Source organism: Vulpes vulpes, chromosome 6, assembly GCF_048418805.1.
Source record: "Vulpes vulpes isolate BD-2025 chromosome 6, VulVul3, whole genome shotgun sequence".
In the NCBI taxonomy this organism is placed as follows: domain Eukaryota; kingdom Metazoa; phylum Chordata; class Mammalia; order Carnivora; family Canidae; genus Vulpes; species Vulpes vulpes.
This window is the reverse complement of record NC_132785.1, coordinates 97,455,105-97,478,020: the sequence shown is the minus strand read 5'-3', so window position 1 is coordinate 97,478,020 and position 22,916 is coordinate 97,455,105. Positions and strand designations below refer to the sequence as shown.

The 22,916-nt window shown below is 40.1% G+C and overlaps 1 protein-coding gene across 1 annotated transcript in view; it reads right to left on the bottom strand.

The window, feature by feature from the left end:
- PRKCH (protein kinase C eta) overlaps positions 1–22,916 on the bottom strand; it is a 157,028-nt gene that overhangs the window by 73,701 nt on the left and 60,411 nt on the right. Inside the window, exon 2 of the mRNA XM_072761707.1 lies at positions 14,724–14,787. Coding sequence (XP_072617808.1) covers positions 14,724–14,787 — 64 coding nt within the window. The remainder of the gene's footprint in view (positions 1–14,723; positions 14,788–22,916) is intronic.

Genomic DNA, 22,916 nt, shown 5'->3' with positions numbered 1-22,916 from the left:
CCAAGTATCCCTAAAACATGTATTTTCAAAATGTTGGCTTCCATTATAACTGGAAGCACTTTAAATTGCCTTTTCCTGAACCTGATTACTCTAAAAGTAGGGAAATCTGTAGTCCAACAGCTGATAGGTAGGGCAGCTACTTATCATTCCCAGCCTACCTTTGCCACTTTCAAGCCTGGCTTGAGTCTCAGCATTAGCCTGGAGTGTTTGCAGACATTAGAGACACTAGCAAGGCCCTTAACCTCTGAGCCTCATTTTGTCTTCCTAAAAGCACAGGAACTGTGTAACCTGACCTAGCTTTGTCATGGTATTTTTAAAGCTCTTGGGAAAAAAACAAAACAAAACAAACAAAACAAAAAAAACCCTGATGTTTTATCAACTCTTAAAAGACTACACCAAAGTAATATACTCCCCTCTGTGTTTTTTTTTCTACCTTTTTTTTTTTTTTTCAATTAGCAAAACTTCCAATCGCCAAAACTTTCCATTAATCACATTAAATGTGATTTGGGATACAACAGGGGTGTCAAAATTTGGTCAATCATTAGAACCAGGCAAGTTGTCAATTAGGAATCTGTTTTCCTGGCCTCTTCCTCAGAGATTCTAATTCAGTCTGGGGCCTGAGAATTGCATTTTTCAAAATTCTCAAGTGATTTCATTGCTCTAGAATAGATCCTTTCTTGCCATCTCACAGTTTTTAAAGGCTCTATTTTCAGTACTTGATAAATCCCAATCCAAGGACTCAAATATTGGAAGTATACTCATTTACACGAAACCGGAAGTATCATCAAACTCAGTTAAGAACTAGCTTCTAAAAGTTATGTACTAAGTCCCTACAGCATGCCCAGACCAAGTTTCAATCTATTTACCTTCCCAAATGTTTAATAGATGTATCACCAATATTTATTAAAACTTCATAATAAATGATAGTTACCACCACGCTGAAGAATAGAAGACTCCAGCTAAGCCTAAGTTTTCCATGTTTTAAGTGGGTGAGGTACATAAGAGTAATTTCTTAATAACCCACAAATAGATTTGAATTATAGCTAATTATATTGAGAGGTACATGAACTTGTTACATATCTCTAAACAGTCGATTTAAACTTTTAATACTTACTAAGCTGTGTAATGGATCCTAATTTACCTTAGAACAATGGGAAACCACAATTGAGTTCAGAGAACTTGGGAAAGTCTTCATGATGAACTTAAACTAGCTTAGCCTTTAGCAACTTACATTAAATCATTGTAAATGGATGTAATACGGTGCTCTTGGAGACCCCAGCCAAAGGGGAAAATCAGCCAGTATCAAATATAGGTTAACTTCACTTAAGCCACATGGCATGCTCCTGAATAGGTAAGTGACATTAACAGGGTGTTGACCTTGTGCCAATAACGATGCAGGGCACCTCCCCAGGACCTCATAGCCCAGCCATGTTCCTCGGCTACAACTCAGACTCACCAACCATCCTCCCCGCTGACACACACATACAACTTAGGGTCTTTGTACTTCTGTTCCCTCTTCCCCATACAGCCCCACAGTCCACTCCCTCTCTCCCTCCAGATCTCTGGCTCAAAGGTCATCTAATCTGAATAGAACAACACACACAACCCTTCTCTCTGTCCTGACTCTGCCTTATTTTTTCATAGCACTGACCATCTAGCATATTACATTAATTATCTAAGAGTTTGTCATCTCCTGCACACCAAATTTTGAATTCTGTGAGAAACAGTGTCAGTGCATAAATACCCCCTGTGTGTATAAATGGATACTCCTTTTGATCCAGTGGACCCAAGTGGTAATCATTTAGAAGTATTGCTCAACATGGTACATTTTGTAACTAAATGTAAATTCACAGAGGCAGAAACTGATTTTCTCCAAAATAATGTGAGAAATTGCTACTTACAAAAATCTAAGGCAATCTATGACATATGCAAAGAATGTGCCTGCAAACCTAGGCTGCTATGCTCCCACCCACACACTTATACTCTCAACCTCCTGCAGGGTGTCACTCAGCACTGACTTGAGGCCCTAAAGAGTAATCTCAAACACCAAATGAAATCTTGATGCCCAAGATCAGTTTCAAGGGAGAAGGAAGAAACGGGTCTTCCTCCTCTCTACCTGCCCACTGACAACAGGGCATTACTAGGGAAGATCTAGTAAGAAAAGGGATGCCAAGATAACTGGCTGTTCATTTGAAACAGAAAGAACAGAGATCAGAGGTCCCTAGAAATGAGACTGAAGCATAATGAAAATAGACTCTTGAGCAATTAATTTTTCTATCAAAAAATTAAATCATTTCTATTTTATACCCAAATCTCAGTTCCACTGAGAGAATACCACATTAAGGTAATTTTAAAAAATGAAGTTTGTAATAAGCGAGTGCCCCATGAAGGAAATCTACTAATACTTCCATCCACAGATCTCTGAGCTATTTTTGAGGTTTAGCTTCCAGTGCTTACACCCCTGACCACTTGCTCAGAAGTATTGTGACTGCCTTGTTCTGCTCGAATCAAGCAAAAGTGCAGCATAAAGCTACCCTGAACAGCCATTTCCAAAGTTAGAAACCACCAGAGGCTTCTGGTTGTTTGGGTGTCACTTCCTGACCTTCCTATTTCTATGAGAAAGGGCTTGTAACAAAAAATAGCTGAAAAAGCACATTGCACAGTAAAAATAATTAGAACAGGATTATAGGTTCAAAAAAATCACTGAATTATTCTTTGAGAACTAATTGAAAAATTCTGAACAAAACCATCAATAGTCAATGAAAGTAAGAGAAGCAGTCAGGATGAAGCCAGTGATGATTGCGGTATAACTATGCAAATACAGCTATCATACCCTAAGTTCACTTAAATGTTTTTTAATTCCTTCTGAATTCTAGTTTAAGATCTGTGTTAAGAGTACCTATTGATAATCATGGTAAAACTTGAGCAAATCTCAAGTCCAATCTTCCCAGAACTCTGATCCATGCCTAAGATCTAACAATATGGGCCCTTTCCCAAGTAAACATCAATCTTCAGGTTTAAGAACAAGGAATCCAAGGAAAGCCTTACAAAAACAGATCATCGCAAAAGATGACACAACTCTGAGGAGAATGATATTATACACCTAGAGGACCATATTTCTTCCAAGGTAGAATAAAAAAGAAAAGACAAAACGCCTCCCAGACAACTGGGTGGCCTGGAAGGATACTGTACCGGACCTCAGCATCCCAAGCTGAGCTGTGCATGGGTTTATTATCCCAGGAGACCACACTTATTATCCAGGAGACCACAGCCATCAGTGTCTCTGTGCTAAATTCACCATTTACATCCTGAGCATCACATCTGCCTCAGAAATTTGGTGTGGGTAGCAAACGACATAAGATAAGGGACTGCATGAATATAGAGAGGTTACCAATTATTAGGATAAGAAGCCATCCAGTTTCCATCCAGCCATCCAGCCAGAGAAAATAAAACAAGGACTAATGCTGCTATTTGTCAGATTACAGCCTAGCCCAGTATCTGGTCCACAGAAGCATTTAATAAATGAGCTGGCTGTGATGGAGCAGACAATCTATGACACCAGACAATTAGTCTTGCTCCCTTAAAAATATCAGTTCTTCCATTTCTAGTTATCCTTCTTTTCTCCCTTCCTCAAAGTCTCTTTCTTTCCTGCCCTGTCTTCAAGCTGGCATTCACTTCCAGCAGTAGCCATAGAACTGCTTGTACAAAACTGAAATGGTCACTCATTTCTCAGGCTGACTATACCAAAGGAATAAAAATTTTTATAAGAGCTAAATTTAAAGCAAATTAAATCGACACGCTGTCACCTAGCATGAAACACAAGAAAGAAATCCTGAAAATTAACTTCCAACAGAGATAACTCTTTTCCCTTTAAAAATGATATGCACTGTGAGTAGTAGATACAGTGAGAAACTGGGTTGCAGCTTTCAAACGGTAACACATCTCATCTGCCTTGCTGCATGTGGCCACAATGATTTAGCCGAGAACTTCACTATTTGTAAACCAATGGTTTGACACAGGAAATTTGAGCTAAAAACTGAGCCAATGGTACGAAAAAAAAAAAGAAAGAAAGAAAGAAAGAAAGAAAGAAAGAAAGAAAGAAAGAAAGAAAAAGAAGAAGAAGAAGAAGAAGAAGAAGAAGAAGAAGAAGAAGAAGAAGAAGAAGAAGAAGAAGAAGAAGAAGAAGATTAGAATCTTACTCTACACAATGATGCACTGCTTTGGCAGAAAGAATCAGTAGATACAAAATTCAAGTATATCTTCCATATTCTCCTTAGGAATCAGTCCCAAGTAATATAATAAGTCTGAAAGAAGGGAGCAGTTCAAAGTTTTAGCAAAGGTTTCTTTATTTAAATATTTTATTTATTTATTTGAAAGAGAGGAGAGAGAGAAAGAGAGAGAGACAGACCACAGGGGTGGTGGTAGGAGGGGGCAGGGGGAAAGAAAGAGGGACAAATAGACTTCACCCTGAGTGCGGAGCCCCTCATGAGGCTCAATCTCACCACCTAAGACCAGGACCTGAGATCAAATCAAGAGTCAGAGGCTCAACCAACTGAGCCATCCAGGGGCCCCTTTAGCAAACTTTCTAGACAAGCATTAAATCCACCAATGACAGGTATTTTGTCAGGTGGTATTTTTGTTTGTTTTTTAAGAAGTGACCTTTCTCCCACCGAAAACTAAACTGGTACAGAATACCTTCAAGCATGCTTGGGGAATTCTGGGGAAAAAAGCATGCCTACTCAGAACTTCTGTCTTACTATCTTCATAAAGACACTTCTACCATTAATTCTTTTGATTTACTTTATTCTTTTAGGAAACTATCTTAAAATTAAACTTTGCAAGTACAAAATGTTATGTAATTGTTAGTAGGAGATGATTTACTTGTCATTCATTTTAAGTAATAATTTTACGATGGAATGAAGGGCATTATCTTACTCATCTCTTCCTACCTGCAGTTTTTGACTGTCACGGCTTAATATTTATTTAGAACTTTTAAACAAAAGTACTGAAGTACCTTAGTCATTTAAAAAAATTTTAACTTGCCTCTTCATAATACATTAAAATTGGAAATTAATGATCAAACATATACAGACCAAAAAAAAGAGCCAACACCAGCTTTAATTTATAAAAGAGGAGAAGCAATATGGATTCAAAGTTAAAGCATCATTTTGATGTTATAAAGGCAACCCAGATTCTTTTATTATATTTTATTTATTTATTTATGAGAGATACAGAAAGAGAGGCAGAGACACAGGCAGAAGGAGAAGCAGACTCCATGCAGGGAGACTGACATGGGACTCGATCCCAGGTCTCGAGGATCACGTCTTGGGCTGAAGGCGGCGCAAAACTGCTGAGCCACCCGGGCTGCCCAAGGCAACCCAGATTCTGTTTTTTGTCTAGGATAGATAATGTTTTTAATGTATAGTTTTATCTTAATTTTTTACTTCTTATTAAATACAATTTCAAACACATGCAGAAGTAGAAGAGTACTTTAAATAAACCAGTATGTAACCAACACCCAGCTTCATCAATCAATTCACAGATAATCTGATTTCATATGTACCCCATTTCCTCCTCCCACCACTTAATTACTCTAAATTAATCTCAAGTATCAAATAATTTCACCAGTAAATACTTCACAATGTATCTCTAATAGATGCCCTTTTTGTTTTAAACAACTGCAATACCATAATCATACCTAAATAACATTAATAAATTTTTAATATCATCATGTGTCCAGTTACTGTGCCCATTTCCTTGGTTGTCTCCTGAGAGTTACTGCTTTATAGTTTGTGTTGAATTGGGATAAAATATGGTCCATATACTGAAACTGGTTAGTATGTCTCTCTTCTGTTATTTTGGTTTTCTCTCCTTTCTTTTCTTCTAATTCTTGGTTGAAAAAACAAGTCTCTCCCATGACTTCTTTTTTGAGAGAAAGACATGGCATTGTGGAGGGACCCAGGGAGAGAGAGAATCTTAAGTAGGCTCTCCACCCAGCACAGAGTCCAATGAGGGACTCCATCTCATGACCCTGAGATCGTGACCTGAGCTGAAATCAAGGGTGGGACCCTCAACCAACTGAGCCACCTAAGTGCCTCCCTCATGTGTCATTTAAAATGTCCCCTGTGCCCTGTATTTCCTTTAACCTGGTGGTTAGATCTGGAAGCCTGACCAGATTCAGGCATGACTTTTTTTAAGCAAGGCTACCTCACAGATGGGGGTGTGGCATGCTTCCAATAGGAGCATGTAATGTCTGCTTCTCTTTCTGGGGACTAACCATTGAAGTCTGAGGTACCCTGAGGCCAGGCAAACTTCACTTATGCAAACTAAATCTTAGAATCTGAGAGCATATTTCTTAACAGCACAACAATGCAGCAACATCTTTTTTGATTTGTTCTCACCTGAGATATCACTACTTTAATTTCTTTGTTACTTCTCTTCCAAGGAGAGCAGTTACCAATTCGTGTTCATGTATTTTTATCAGTTTCCTTTATCCTTTACCTCAATCTTTTTTGGGGGGGGGGGGTCACTCCACTCTTCCGAGTAAAAACTAGTCCAACATAGTGACAATGATACACATGGCCAGATTCGGCCATTCTGTCAGCACCCAGTGGCTGCATTAAAAGCTATGTTTGTTTCATCACCATAATAAATTTCAACTTGATTAGGTTGCACATCCAGTTGTTAGCTCCAGAAAGGTTTAGCCTTTAGAATGAAATCAAGACTGACATGAGATAGCCTTTTCAAAATAACAAATCACTTCATCTGTGTCTAACTTCGGCAGCACTGGTTAGGGGAATTCTGCATCTGCTCAAGAGTAACCCTTCTTAAGATGAACAATGGTGATGGGTTTCTGATCTAGTGGATAACTTTATGCCTTCTGCTGAGAGAGAGACTTCCACTAAGAGTTTTTCTTGTTCCTCCTTAATTCAGTGGAGACAGGCCTCACTGTAAGTTTTTGAGATTTATCTGTTCTTCTTACCCCAGCATTAATAAACCTGCACACAGAACATTGTATCAAACCCCAAAACTACTACCGTTGACACTAATTCAAACATTACTTTTCAAAGCCTTTTGTGTTCTGTTCTGTATTCAAACTTCATTGTAACACATTTTGATGTCAATTTGAAAAACATTGTACCATCTGATGAAGCAGTCTCTGGCATACAGTAAGCGCTCAAATATTACTGAGTGAGCCATGAATATATAAACAAAATAGGTGTCCATTAAGTAAACCTTCAACACAGCTTGAGTGAGTTTGACAGATTATAACCTGTGAACCAGAGTCTTTAGGTGCTGGTGTTCCAGAGATCTGCTATTGGTCAGCCTTGGTTTGGGTCTCTAAATCTTCTCACTGGGCCTGTTTATCTATGGATCTCTTACTGACACCTAGAGCTACATCTTGGGACCAGATCTCTTGCCAGACTCCAGACTCTTATTTCCAATTCCTCCTAGACATCTCCACCTGGGTTTCCCACAAGCATTTCAAACTCCGCCTATTCAAACCTGAATTCATCACTGTCCATCTGTATATTTCTACCCCGGTGAATGACTCCACAATATCATCCTTACTCATCTGTAACATGCAGTGAGTTGCCAATTCCAGTTGGTTATCCTATGTATACATGTCATATAGCTGTCCCCCTCTCTATCCACCCCCACAGATGCCAACTGAACCCAGGCTCTGCTAATCTCTCTCTTACATGACTTTAATAGTGTCTTTTTTTTTTAATTTTTTATTTTATTATTTATGATAGTCAGAGAGAGAGAGAGAGAGAGGCAGAGACATAGGGAGAAGCAGGCTCCATGCACCGGGAGCCCGACGTGGGATTCGATCCTGGGTCTCCAGGATCGCGCCCTGGGCCAAAGGCAGGCGCTAAACCACTAGCGCCACCCAGGGATCCCACTTTAATAGTGTCTTAATCGCTTTCCACACCCTTGTTTCCTTTTATGCTCAAACATGCCCTTGCTCCCAGGCCCTTGAGCCCATTACTACCAAATCAGATCTTATTTCTCTCTGCTTAGAACCCTTCATTGGCAACCCCATCACCTCCACTAACTTAAAAGGAGTGTGACCACATAATTTATCTTCTAGCCTGGGACCCTTTCAGAGTGAAAGGTGGCACTGTTCATAGTTACACTGGTACAGCAGCCAAAACTAAGGCAAACTTTCACAGAAGACCCTCCCACATCTCCCCCATGTTCCCCAACCTCTGAAAACAACCCACTACTTTCAGTTTCTGGAAACTGTCACTGCTCTCTCATCTCAGTGCCTCTATACAAACTGTCTTGCCCTCTTAAACTATCCTCCCCTCCTGGTGCATTTCTACTCATCACTTGAACTTGCTCTAAATATCATCTCCCCTGTGAAGCTTTTTCTAAAACCTTCTGGCTGATCTGATTACATACTCCCAGGTGCCAACATCATGCCTTGGGCTCATTCCCATGGCAGGACATAGGCCCCTGCCCTGTACACATGGGGTGCATCTGCTCCCCCTCGATGAGCTCCCTCGAGAGAGTGTCTTAAGTCTTGTCCATTTTTATCTCCCTAGCATCTATGGTGAATAGCAAGTCTGTTCCTGGCAGATATGGGCCATGTCATTCCTCAGTCATGTCTTACATTTAATAAAAACTGTTTGCCTTAGCTGCTATTTCAGCATAACTAATGAAAGATAAGAAAATGAGAGAGGAAGAAATGAGAAGTAGTCAGTAGCTCCTAATACCAGCCCTGTATATCACAGATCACTGCCATATTTAAACAATTTCTTTTTTAAGGAGAACTTTGGAATTATAGAATCTGATCTAGTGGCAAAACTCCTATAGGAGCCTATGAAAGAAAATAGGCATGGAGATAAACCCACAGCATAGTTGTCATTGTTCACTAAATTCTTGAAGCTTCTAGTATAAAAAAATAAATCCAAAAATAAATAAATAAATAAATAAATCCAATGTCAAAATAAAACAAAACTGTTGAGTATTCACAGGGTCCCAGGCAAGGGTGGGGAGAATGACAGGAATCTTGCTACTGTGACAATAGAAACATGGAAATGGGAATCCCACTAGCATACGTTTTTTCACACAGCACTCTACAATTTCCAAAGCACTACACATTTTAACATCTGATCTTCAAAATCACAGCCTAAGATGCACTTTGAGAGTCAACCAACATTTCTCAAGCTTTGGCCAACCCATTGGGATCCTAAGCCAATGCTCCTATAGCAGCCTGGGAACACTGGGCAGGCCTGACTCCATAGTGCTTTCTTATGCAAAGCCCTTCAGCATCCAAGATAAGAACTAGAGCTCCAAATGTTCTATCAGCCAACCCTTCATTTTATGGCCGGGAATAATCTAAAGTGGCTGCCAGGAGTGAAGCCAAGCCAGGGACATTCTCACAATGCCAGGCCACGGCTGCTGCCACAGCTGTAGCAGGTGTGTGGTCGGGGCTCCATTCCCTCATGTAACACACACACAGAGGCAGCTATCACGTCGTCTGCATTTGACAATGGAGCTGTGCTCTAAAGCAACAGCAATGTGCAAGCTCAAGCTGAGGCCCAGCCTCAGAGCCAAATGGACAAGACAATGCTCCTATAGAGAAGAGATCTGAGGTTCTAAAATATATCCCACACATAGATGCTACAGCTCCTGAAGTGTCAATGTTCAAAATCTATTTCTCGTGGAAAAAACATCAGTTTTAGCATCTTTTAAAATACACAGACACACCTAAGAGGGGTAGAGCACTAAGATATTGATCACTATCGCTTCAGTGTGAATTAGCCCATGAATTCACTATCTTCTCTATTAGCAACTGTTCCTAGAGAGAGGAGATCACCAGGCATCTTAAAGGAGTAAGAGACAGTTAAAAGCAGAGAGCAAGGACTAACATAAAGGGGAGGTGGGATTCCCAAAGATGAACTCAGCCAGCCTCACATTTACCCAGGATCACCTCTAAAAGATAAATGATTGCAATGACCTGGTAAGAACTCACCCCTACTAATATTTGGCATTCCTTCCTTATCACTAAAACTAATAAATCAATATAAGAATATCCACAAGTATTCTGGTACCAGCGTTCTAGTATTTCAATTAAGGAAGATAGAACCATAATATAATTTAGTCCTAGAGAGGAGAAGGAGGAGGGGGAAGAGGAGGGGGAGAGGAAGGAGGGGGCGGGGGGGGGAGGGGGAGGAGGAGGAGGAGAAGGAGAAGGAGAAGAAGAAGAAGAAAAAGAAGAAAAAGTCATATAATGACTACAGCACAAGAGGACCTGGTCTTCTGTCCATGGCCCTACTCCATTGGTCTCATGTAACATTAGTGCAGAAAGGTAGCTCAGAGCACTGAGAATCTCACCCACTCCTCACTCTGCCTCTTAGCTTATGGCTGGGTTTGTCTAGACCATGGTTTTGCCCATGTCCCATGTACTGTGAGAATGTTCTAACAACAGTGTTCTGTAATCCTACGTTATATTTTGACTGAGCGTCAGTAGACTCCTTTTTCTCACAAAGCCTCCATGTACAAGATACCAAGCAAAACAAAAAGGTCATTGAGCTGATTAAACTGTAATCTGGAGAGCTTGTTCATGTCCAAGTACCTTACATATCTGCTAATTTCAATACTGGAACAAAAAGGTAAGATGCAACAACTGAGACAACAGATGGCAAAATTAAACATTAACATTAAAACAGACCTCCCACATGAATAACGGTCAGCTGAGAGGAAAGAAAAAACAAATTTCAAAAGTGTCACCAATTTGCAAAATGCCAACACCAAAAGGACAAACCATTAAACCACAGGTTTAAAAGTCTTCACAGGATTTTGTTAATGGTAGAATGGCTTTTTATAGACTAACCCTTCCACCACAATTAAAGCCTTTAGAAATATATTTCAAAACAATTAGTTGAAAACACTGGAGAACAACCAAAAAAGGACAGAAATTGGAGGGAATGTGATACTTGAAAGAAGGGAATTGCGCTGGTTAAGATCCATATTTATAGGCCATATCCCAATGTTATTCCCCAGGCTGCATGAGGTCGAGTGAAAAGAATTCAAACCGAAAACTACAGTTTTACTGGCTTGAAGAGTGAAATGACAACATCTCAGGACTAACAGATGACTGGAAATTGAGCAGAGAAATCCTGGAAAAGACAGGCCACAGAGAGGAGAATCCCCAAATTTATAAATTCCTTCAGTCTGTTCAAGCGCAATAACTAGAGCAATAATTAGAAGGCTGAGAGAAAGGAGTTGAGATGTCTACTGTTTCCCATTGTAGGAGAGACAATTTGAAGCCCAAGTCCCACAAAGTTAAAAGAACTTAAAACACCTTGGGCTTTCCACTGAAACCCCAGCTTGGTTATGCCTTACCAGTGAACACTATGTTTCAGGACTATGGAATTTGTCCAAGAACTAAGGGGTAAAAGTGAAAAGAGAAATCTCACTCTGAAAAGCCTTCACAATTTTAAGGTGATAGCCAGTAATTTAGCTGACTGCTGGAAAATAAAGAAGAACAAAGGAGAAAAACCATATGCTCATGTCAATGATAAAGAAAAAGCCCTTGCCAAAATTTAACAGTCATTCTTGATTAAAAAAGAAAAGAGAAAAACCAAACCTATCAGAAAACTAGGACTTGAAAGAACTTCCTTGACTGTGGTGAAAAGTATATACAAAGCGCATGCAGCTAACATCATACTTATTAGGGAAAGACTAAATTCCTTCCTCCTAAAGTTATGAGACAAGGTTGTCTGTCCTCAAGGCCTCCGGGCACGATAAGGCATGAAAAGGAAATAAACGTCATAAATATTAGTAAAGAAAAAGAAAACTGCTTTATTCATAAATAACATGATTATTTACAGAGAAAATCCTAAAATATCTATGAAAGAAAGACCTACTAGAATAAACGAAAAAAAATTTTTTTTATTTAAAGATTTTATTTATTCATGAGAGGTGCAGAGAGAAAGAGAGAGAAGGAGAGAGGCAGAGACACAGGCAGAGGGAAGCAGGCTCATGCAGCGAGCCCGACGTGGGACTCAATCCCGGGTCTCCAGGATCACGGCCCGGGCTGAAGGCAGCGCTAAACCGCTGGGCCACTAGGGCTGCCCTAAATGAAATTTTTTAAAAAAGATTTCATCTACCTATTCACGAGAGACACAAAGAGAGCCAGAGACAGGTAGAGGGAGAAGCAGGCTCCTCCAGGGGAGCCCAATGCAGGACTTGATGCCGGGACCCTGGGACCACACCCCAAGCTGAAGGCACAGAGCCACCCAAGCGTCCCAATAAATGAAATTCTAAGGCCATAGAATGCACACCCAAGAAACAAAAAAGTCATTTCTATGTACCGTTACCAATTTCCAAAATAAAAATTTTAAAATGCCATTTATAACAGCGTCAAGAGTTTAAAATACTTAGGAATACATTTTTTAAAATGTGTGCAAGATCTCTATGTTAAAAATTACATCGAATTGCTAATATTGATATGGATGAGACATTAGAGACCATCAGTAAATGGAGAAATATATCAAGTTTATGGATTTCACAATTGTTAAGATGTCAGCCCTCCTCAAATTGATGGATAGATTCAATACAACTTTAATTCAACTTTCAGTAGGCTTTCATGTGGAAATTGATAATCTGACTCTAAAACTGACATCAAAATTTAAAATACTGAGAATAGCTAAAATACCCTTCAAACAAACAAACTCATTTGGAGGATTCACACTATTTAGCCTTCAGACTTACTATAAAGCAACAGCAATGAAGATGATGTCATATTGGCATAAAGACAGACAAATAGATCAATAGAATAAAATAGTTCATAAATAGATCCACAGTAGGGCCAAATTATTGGCGACAGAGGTTCCAAGAAAAAAGAAAGCCTTCAACAAATGGTAGGGAGTAGAACAACAGGATTGTAGTATAAGGAAAAGAAATCTCAACCCCTTCACACACAAATATTAATTTAAGAAGGAACAAAGAAAGACCTAAATATAACATAACATGGACCTAAACATAAAAGCCTGTAATCTTCTGAAAGAAAATAGGACAATATCATTGTGACCCTATGACAGATTTCTTAAAGAGGATTACAAAATGTATAAACTAGGGAAAGAAGAGATTGATAAATTGAACTTCAGAGAAATTTAAAACTTCTGCTCAAAGAACCATTAAGAAAGTGAGAAGGCAAGCCACATACTGGCAAAACATATTCACAATATAAATTTCTCACGAAGGATGCTTATCTAGAAAACATAAACAATCATAAATCAGTAATAAAAAGACAAATCGAATTTCAGAAAACAAAAGACCTGAACTGGCACTGGGGGAAAAATGACCAATAAGCACATGAAAAAGTATCCAACACCAGGGAAATGCAAATTAAAATCACAAAATATCATTGTATACCCACTAGACGGTCTAAAGTTAAAAGGAATGACCATACCAAGTGTTGATGAGGATATGGAATTATTGGGATGCTCATCACTGGTGGGAGTATAAAAATACAATCTTACTTTAGAAAAACATGTGAGAGTTTCTTATAAAGTTGAACATATATATCCTTTATTACCCACCAATTACAGAGGCTACATACCTACCCAAGAGAAATGAAAGTGCACATCAAGAAAAATGTATGTACGAGAATGCATATAGCAGCATAATAACTCCAAATGTCCATCAAGAAGAGAATGGGTATGTAATGGAACACTTGGCAAGAAAAAGGAATAGGATGCTAATGCACACAATGACACGAGTGGTTGTCACAGAAATTATGCTGTGCACAAGAAATCAGACAAGAGAGAGAATGTACTACATAGTTCCATTTATATGAGCTTCAAGGATAGACAAAACTAATCTATGGTGAAAAAAAAAACCATCCCATTTATTGCCTCTGGCAGCAGGAGACTGACTGGGAAAGGACACAGGGAACTTTCAGAGTGGTGGAAATCTTCTTTATCTTGGATCAGGGTGCTGGTGACGTGGTTGCATGCATTTGCCAAAACTCAAATTCATCACTTCTGATCCGTTCATTTCACTGCATATATCTTACCTCAATTCTTTAAAAAAAAAAAAAAAAATTAGAGAGTGGGCGGTGGGGGTGGTGCCAGGAGAAGAGGAATAGAATCCCTTAAAGAACAGAATGAGATAAGAAAGAGAACATAATCCTTAAAATTTTAAAACTTTCAGGGCAAACTGAAAAGTTGGCCCAAAACCAAAATTCTACAGTACAATTTGATAGACATGAATGAAAAGAGGCAAGAACCAATTCAGCTAAGATGATGATGAAGAAAATGTTAAACTCTGAGTGTGTTAAACAAATCCTGAGATTGCCAGATTTAGCCGATATATTTAATCTGGCAATCCAAACCAACAGATCATTAGAAACAAAATACCAGCCAACCCGACAGAAAACAATTTTTTTAAAAGATTTTATTTATTTATTCATGAGAGACACAGAGAGAGAGAGAGAGGCAGAGACACAGGCAGAGGGAGCAGAAGCAGGCCCCATGCAGGGAGCCCGATGTGGGACTCGATCCTGGGACTAGATCCTGGGACTCTAGGATCACACCCTGGGCTAAAGGTGGCGCTAAACCTCTGAGCCACAGGGCTGCCCAGAAAACAAATTTTTAAAGCATCTTTTATAAAATGCTCTTTTTATAACTTCCATGTTAAAAATTCCTACTGAGTGGGGACTAAGATTATACTTATACCAGAAACCACCCAAAACTAATCCTTACCTTCAGTGAAGCTCCCTGTTAGGGTTATTACCACAAATACCTTCCCTTCTGGCTCCAGATCCACCTAGAAAGAGAAAAGAATTGTGTGTTATATTCTAATTTCAAAGTACTTTTTGTGGGCCTCAAATAATTCTTTTTTTTTTTTTTAAGATTTTATTTATTTATTCATGATAGACCCACAGAGAGAGAGGCAGAGACACAGGCAGAGGGATAAGCAGGCTCCATGCAGGAGCCTAATGTGGGACTCGATCCCGGGACTCCAGCATCATGCCCTGGGCTGAAGGCAGGCACTAAACCACTGAGCAACCCAGGGATCCCCCTCAAATGATTCTTTACAAGGAGGCCTACATGTGCAAATCACAGCCATCAACCAGACCTAAGTCTTTCATTCAATGGAGGAGGGGCAAGAAATAAGTGCAAGTACAGGAACTTTAAAAGTGGAAAAACAAATCTAAGGGGAACAGTTCTTTCAATGTTTCCCTTGTCTTCAGTTTTATTCTCTTCCAATTTGGCTCTTTGTGATATTATGGAGAAGCACTTGTAAACTCGGTCATTGTTTCTGAGCTATCCCTATCTCATGTCAGAGCAACATTTTATTAAACCAAATGGCAGGTAAGGGGTGCCTTGGTGGCTCAGACAGTTAAATGTCCGACTCTTGATTTCCACTCAGGTCATGGTCTCAGGGTCATGGGATCGAGCCTCACATTGGGCATAAATCTCAGTGGGGTGTCCGTGTGAGATTCTCTTTCTCTTTCTCTCTGCCCCTCCTACCTTTCACTCTCTCTCTTTCTCAAATATATCTTAAAAAAAAAAAAAAACACGTGGCAGATGTATGAACTAGAAAAATAATGGCACCATACAAAGCAATAAACAAATGAGGCATGGTTAACTGCAACTTTTTCTTGTAGGAAGCAAAAAGAGGGAAGAGTACCATCTCCACCTCTACGATTTTCACCTGAGTGTAGTCCATCTTCAGCAAGCACCAGGGAAGGCAATTCAGGAACTTTGCATTCATTAATCTTGCCTGTTCATGGAGTATCAACATCCCTTAAAGCTCTCATCTATGCAATGAGATAGCAAGATATCCACTCTGCAAACCAGGCAGTTTGCAGTCTCCAGGCTAGGTCTTGTCCTCATGCAGCATGCCTCTGGATTCAAGGCAGCACCCTCTCGACCTGCTCTGATCACACCAGCCCAGGTTGACGGGCTCTGCCCTCTTCAGGCTGAGTGCTAACCTTGAACTATCCAAGAATATCTCTAAGCCTTGGATTGTGAGGTTCTTTTGGACCCAAATACATGAATTTACAATTGTCAAAATCTTGTCTGACACAACTCATGACTCTATTCCTGCCTTTGACTTTTCATCAAAGAGAGAGAGGTCCACAGAAGCCGAGTACAGATACGGCTGATCATTTTTGGTAGAATATTACATTTAAATAAGCTGCAAATTACATGGCGCAGTGCCCAAACTAGATGAATACATGGCCTCCAGCCTGACTGCCACATTTGGTTCTGGAGTCTGGGCAAGGTCCTTAACCACCCCAAGCTTCACCATTCTCATCCAAAAGTCTGTGACATCGCTATTCAGCATTTTTGGCATGGTTTCCATCAAATGAGCTCAAAGAACCTTGATAGTACTATATCCTGTTTTTACTGTACCCATAGGTGACAAAGACTGGGAAAAAAATGCATTGACCTTTCCCTAGCTTACCACCACATATTCTTTAAGGCCACACCCCGATTATATACTTTTTCAAAATAAAAGATGCCTGCTTTGTTCTAACTCAGAAAGCTTTACCTGTGTAACAGCCTAGTCTTATAAACTCCCATTCCTCTGCACAAAATCTACTATCAAGGTGTTACCACACTGTAGATCACACCAACGTTCAAATTGGCTACTTATATCATGACTACTGCTAAGTGAACAATATCCCCAAAACTGTCTTAATACCACTTGTGAACCTTTATGGAACAGTTCTGAAAATAGAGCTCTCTGGAGAGATGACTAAACAGGATGTCAGTCTCTAATTGTCTCCACTCTCTGCCTTGACTTGTTTCAAGTCAAAAATATGTTATTTTTAAAAGCCACTCCTTCATCTTCAATATAAAGGCCTGGCAAAGAGCACACACATGCACACACATTCAACCTCACAACATAAACTGCTGCTGGCACAGGAGCCGCTGTCAGCCTCCAGACAGATTGCTGGGGCCACCTCTAAGATTCCCCGGCCCCCGGCCAGTGTGTAAACTCTCTCCAACACTGACCCAAGGGTCCACAAAGAAGGCCACTCCTCCACTCCCAGGGGTCTGGAGCTGCTCTGATGGCTAGAGAGTCCACCACACAGAATCGGGAGCTCTCACAAGTAGAATAGGTTTGCTTCTTCATTTTTGACCACTGCCACCATCACCATGGGAAAGCCAGACTCAAACACCAGATTCAAGCCCACTCCACCTAAACCCCTGACCTTAGAATAGGGGTTTACAAACTATGGATTTGACATGAAAACAATGGGGTGGTTTGCACACAACCAAGATACTGGAACAGTAAAGATGCATGTGTCACATAGTAAGGAAAAGTGCTATGTCATGAAACTTCTGCTTATAATTTCACATGTATTAAGAGTATACAGGTTTTAGCATAAAAATGTATCCCTGTTACAGACAGTTTGGAAAATAAGGTCTTCCAGATCACCCCTTCCATTTACACAGTGCTGATGGGTTCTTGGTGTCTAGTCATAGTGACTGCTTGGACACCCCCAGTGACAGCCAACTTGCTACCTCCACATCTGGCCTCTTTCATCCTACAGATCCACAGAAGGATCTTTCTCACAAAGCAGAAGTGCAGCAACCAATAGTTTTTATGCACTGATCCTAGTCTTTCCCCTATAAGTCCAGTGGTTATTTTCTCTCCAGCTAGAACATCCATTCCAGCCTCTAGGAACTGCACTTCAGCTTTTATTCGAGAACTACCCCTCCCTAACAGGTAGTCCAAATTGTTTGGCTGGGATTATGCTCCTAGCTCCAGCCTGGACAAGTGACCTAGGCCTTGCTAATCAAGGCACTGAATTTCTCCAGCCAAGATGACTGGCCTGGAGCTGATATATGTCCTATATCCAGTCATCTGAGTAATCTTTACTCTCTACCCACAGTAACTGGGGCACGGTTTGGGCACAAAACTCAAGTAGGTCCCATTAGGAGTCCTGGATCTACTAGAAACAGAAAAGATCTCACTTCTGCTGAACTTTAATCTAGAAGGACATAAACTTGAGAGTGTCCAGCACCCTTTCTGCCACCACACTGAGCTGGAGAAGGAAGTCAGCTAAGAAGAAAAAGCTGAGAGACAGAAAGAGACCAGATCTTTATATCACTTAAACCCATAGATCAAGCTTGACTTGATTCTTCTGGACTTTTTAGTCATTTGAGCCTATAAATTCCCAGTTTGAGTACGGTATTCTATCATCTGCACCCAAAGACTTATTCAAATTGGCAGCCAAAGAGAATAAGTCAAATATTTAAAAAATAGTTATCACCTCTCCTCTATACCTTCTAACATCCATACTACCACCTACAATCTAACCCTCTGCCTCCCTCTGGCATTGACACCACTCCTGCAACCCTTGGCATGTGCCACTGTCAAATCCAAGGATATGTCTGTTTTCATCTCCATTGATCTCTGCAGCTCTGATCCCCTTGACAGCTTCCTTCTTCACAAATTTCCTTCTTCACAAACTTCTTTGCTTCCAGAGGAAGACCCTCTTCCCTGGTCTTCCTTTCACTTTTCTCTTTCTCTCTCAGGCTCCTTTCCAGCATCTCTCTCTCTCTTCCCAACCCCCCTCCCCACCCGCCCCCGCCCATTGCCTTTAAATCGTGCTAAGTCCTCTTTTTCTTCCATTGGAAGATTCAACCTCATGATTTCAGCACCAACTTGAGATTCTTTGGGGGAGGAGTAGAAGAAACAAACATATTGGAATCTCCAAACGGGTATAGGCTAAGGACAGGGAGCAGTGTCAAATTCATTTCCTAAGTCTCTAGCATAGACTTCACTCTTAAACCTATATATATATATATATATGGACCTTTTCTAAAAGTATCTACTCCCTTGTCCCACTGAGACAAGTTTCTTTAATTCAACACATCAACATGCCGAGGATCCAAATTCTTATTCTATGCCCCCTAATTGACACCCCCACAGTCTTGACATCACCACTGACACAGCAGCACAGGCTCCTGGTGACATACATATAATTCTACCAAACCCACTTTCTGTGCCTCTCCTAAACCTGCCTCTTCCTCCCTATTCCTACCACCATGCCTCACCTGGCCATCTGCAATGGCCTTTTAGTTGTTTCCTGTCTCCAGACTCACCCTCCTCCAACCACTGCCAATGACCAGTTTCAAAAATGAAAATCTGACCATATGACTTCCTAATTTAAAATCTTTCAATGTTTCCTCTCCCTTCCATGATAAGGTCCAAACTCTTTAGCCCGGCACATAGCCCTGCATGCTGCATCCCAATCATGCTAAATACATTTACAACCTGTACCCCCAGGCTCTTCTAATTACTTGTAGACTAGGAAGGTATGTTTTCTCATTTAATCTGAGAGATCAACAAAACGTGTTAAAGTCAGACAGCATACTGGGGAATATAGTCAATATTGTGAAAAATACACGTTATCTGCCTGACATTTACCGCCTAGTGACTGAGGGCATGCAATCTTTCTGGCCAGAAAACTCTTTCCTCTCTCTGTCAAACCCCTATTTGTCAATCAAGACTCAACTCAAAACTCATTTTTATAAGATATTCCTAGGCCACTTGAAGCAGTTGGACAACTCTGTACCATTAAGAGACCATAGCTGGACCCCACGTCATGTTGCAATTGTTATGCCTTGTCCCTTAGATCTTACCTTGAACATAAGAGGACTGAAGCATTCATGGAACTAGTCAGTAAATAAGTTAATAAATATGGATATCCCAAATTCCTTCATTAGCTTCATATAAGGCACCGTTTTCTCATCTGACATTCTGACCAGTTTCCTCTGGAGGTGCCCTATTTTCTCCATGTGCCCTTAAATAAAGAACATCAGCCTGCAGGTTTAACTTGACCCTCATAGGGAAGAGCAAGATTATGACCAATCTTGATCTTGATAGTGACACTGCCCATTACTAATGCAGCTATAGACTGCACGAGCACTGTGAGAAGCCCTAGTGACCCAGGTTGAATTTGCTATCCACTAAAACCTCTGCATCTCTCCTATGTGCCATAAGGCTCTGCTTCCCACATCCCGTGTAGTGACTAGGCCCCAAATCCTAGGAGCTTCATATTTTTTCCCTAGAACTTCAGCTTGTTCTAGGACTCAAGGTTTGCTGGATCCCAAATCCAGCTGGTTCAAATCACTTTCCTTCTCAGCTTAATGGACTACAGGGCCTACGGTAGCTACATCATCATCTAAGAGAATGTCCAAGAGAACAGGGCTGAGGCCAGAGTGCTCAAGTGGCTTCACATAGAAATGGACACATTTAGCATTCTTTCTGTAAATAGACATTCAAGGAGGAATGACGTAACAACCCCTTCTCTCCTAAAGACCACTTCTGTGGGTCAGGAGGGCAACTCTTGTGGCCTTGATCAAAAATCAGTAAGCAATGAACTTTTTAAAAATGACATAATAATGCACAGATAAACGAGAAAAACTCAAGAGTCAACAAATGGCGCTGTAACCACTGGATGTCCATATGCAAAATGGAGAACTTCCAACTCCTACATTGTGACTTACACAATAATAACTCAAAATGGATCACAGACCTAAACGAAAGACTTAAAAATTTTATATTTCAAGAAAAATACATAAGGTAAAATTGGGGGGACCCTGAGTTAGATAAATTTTTCTAGATATGACACCAAAAACACAATCCATAAAAGAGAAACAATGATAAATTGGACTTCGTCAAAATTAAAGTTTCTGCTCTTGAGATACAGTCAAGAGTATGAAAGATGAGTCACAGATTAGGAGAAAATAGTTGTAAATCATAGATCAAATATCTGCATCCAGGATAAAGAGCTTGTAAAACTCAATAATAAAACAATCCAACTTTTCAAAAATAGGCTTCATTACTTCACATCTCACCAAAGAAGATATACAGATGGCAAATAGGTACAAAAAAACCAAGCTCATCATCATTACTCATTGGAGAAGTGCAAATTAAAACCATAAGGCAATAATAACATATACCTATTAGGATGGCTAACTTTGAAAATTCCGACCATACTGTTTGTACAAGTACGGAACAACTGGAATTATTACACACTGTTGATGGGACTGTAAAATGGTATCATTACTCTGAATACAGTTGGACATTTTCTTAAAAAGTTACATATACGGGGGCAGCCAGGGTGGCTCAGTGATTTAGTGCCGCCTTCTGCCCAGGGTATGCCCCCGGAGACCCAGGATCGAGTCCCATGTCAGGCTCCCTGCTTCTCCCTCTGCCCCACCCCATCTCTCATGAATAAATAAATAAAATCTTTTTTAAAAAAGTTATGTGTATATCTCCCATTTGATCTAGCCATTCCCCTCCTGGTAATTACCCAAGAATAAAGACAGCATATGGCCATACAAAGATATGCACACAAATGCTCACAGCTTTTTTTAAAATGTAGTATAGCCACACACTAGCATAGTATTCAACAATAAAAAGAACTGTTAATGCATGCATGCAACATGAAAGAACACTGTACTAAAGAAACCCAAAACAGCACATTCTGTCTAGAAAAGGCAAACTAATCTATAGTGACAGAAAAATCACCAGTGGTTGCCTGGAGATTGCCGTAAGGAAAATAGGACAAGTGGTGGGGAGGGATTTCTAAAATGAAAGTACCCAGACAATTAAATGGACAAAGAATATTCTTTTTGACTCATAGTGCTAGGACAACTAGATATCCACATGTCAAGGAACGAAGGTGGCACCCACCTTTTATCATATGTAAACATGGACTCAAAGTGGATCATAGACCCAATGCAAGAACTAAAACTATAAAAATCTTACAAGAAAGCATAGAATTAAACTTTCCTGACCTTGGGTTAGGCAATGGTTTCTTGGGTATGACATCCAAGTATAAGATATGACATTAAGTACAGGATATATACAAGTGATTTAAAAAATTGATAAATTGAAATGCATCAAAATTAAACACTTTTAAGGTATAAAAACAAACAAAAAAGAGTCTACACCTCACTGCCCAGATAACCCTTTCCAAAGTGCCACTCTCATCAACTTTCTCCAGCAAAGCCTCTACTGGCTCCCCAGTGCCTTCAGAATAACTCAAGCTGCTCCACTTAGCTTTCTGGGCCACCAGGGTTCTCTTTTCACTGCCTCCCACTAATTTATCCAAACCTCTTTTTCAAGCTTCCATTCTTTAAACCTGCTCTTCTAGTCAGGCCTGTCTCCTCGCCATGGCATAGCCACACCTTTGCTCAAGCTGTTGTCTCTGCTTGGAAAATCTCTCTTCACCTGTCCATTCATTCAAATCTTTACTGAATTATTCCTAGGGCTGGGATCATCGCCTGGTGCTCAGGATTTCCCAGAGTAGTTACCTGGGGCTGCAGGTGGGATACTTAACCAAGTGCGCCTGAGGAAAGTGATGCAGCCACAGGAGCTTTAGGCCAGGAAGATCTTGACATACCTATTGGTCCCTCCAGTCTCAAAATTCCTATCTCAATTATTATCTTAATACTTACCTATGCCCTAGAACAATTAGATAAATTTCATATACTTTTATCTCGTCACTTGCAGTAAGTTTCTAAGCTCCATTCCAACAGGATCTGATATTTTCATGTTCCCCAAAGGGCCTAGCAGAGTTCCTTGAACCAAGTAAAAACTCCAAATATCTATTTATTTGGTCTAATTAGTTGAATTGGAAGTTTCATTTGGCCACCTCAATTTCATCAGCTATAAAATAGGAATAATAAAAAAAATTAAAAATTAAAAAAATTAAAAAAAAATAGGAATAATAGGGACACCTGGGTGGCTTAGTGGTTGAGTATTTCCCTTCAATGCTCCCAGGATCCTGGAATTAAGTGCCGCATCAGGCTCCCCATTGGGAGCCTGCCTCTCTGCTTATGTCTCTGCCTCTTTCTCTGTGTCTCTCATGAATAAATAAATAAAATCTTTTAAAAAACTAAGAATAATATTTTATCTTA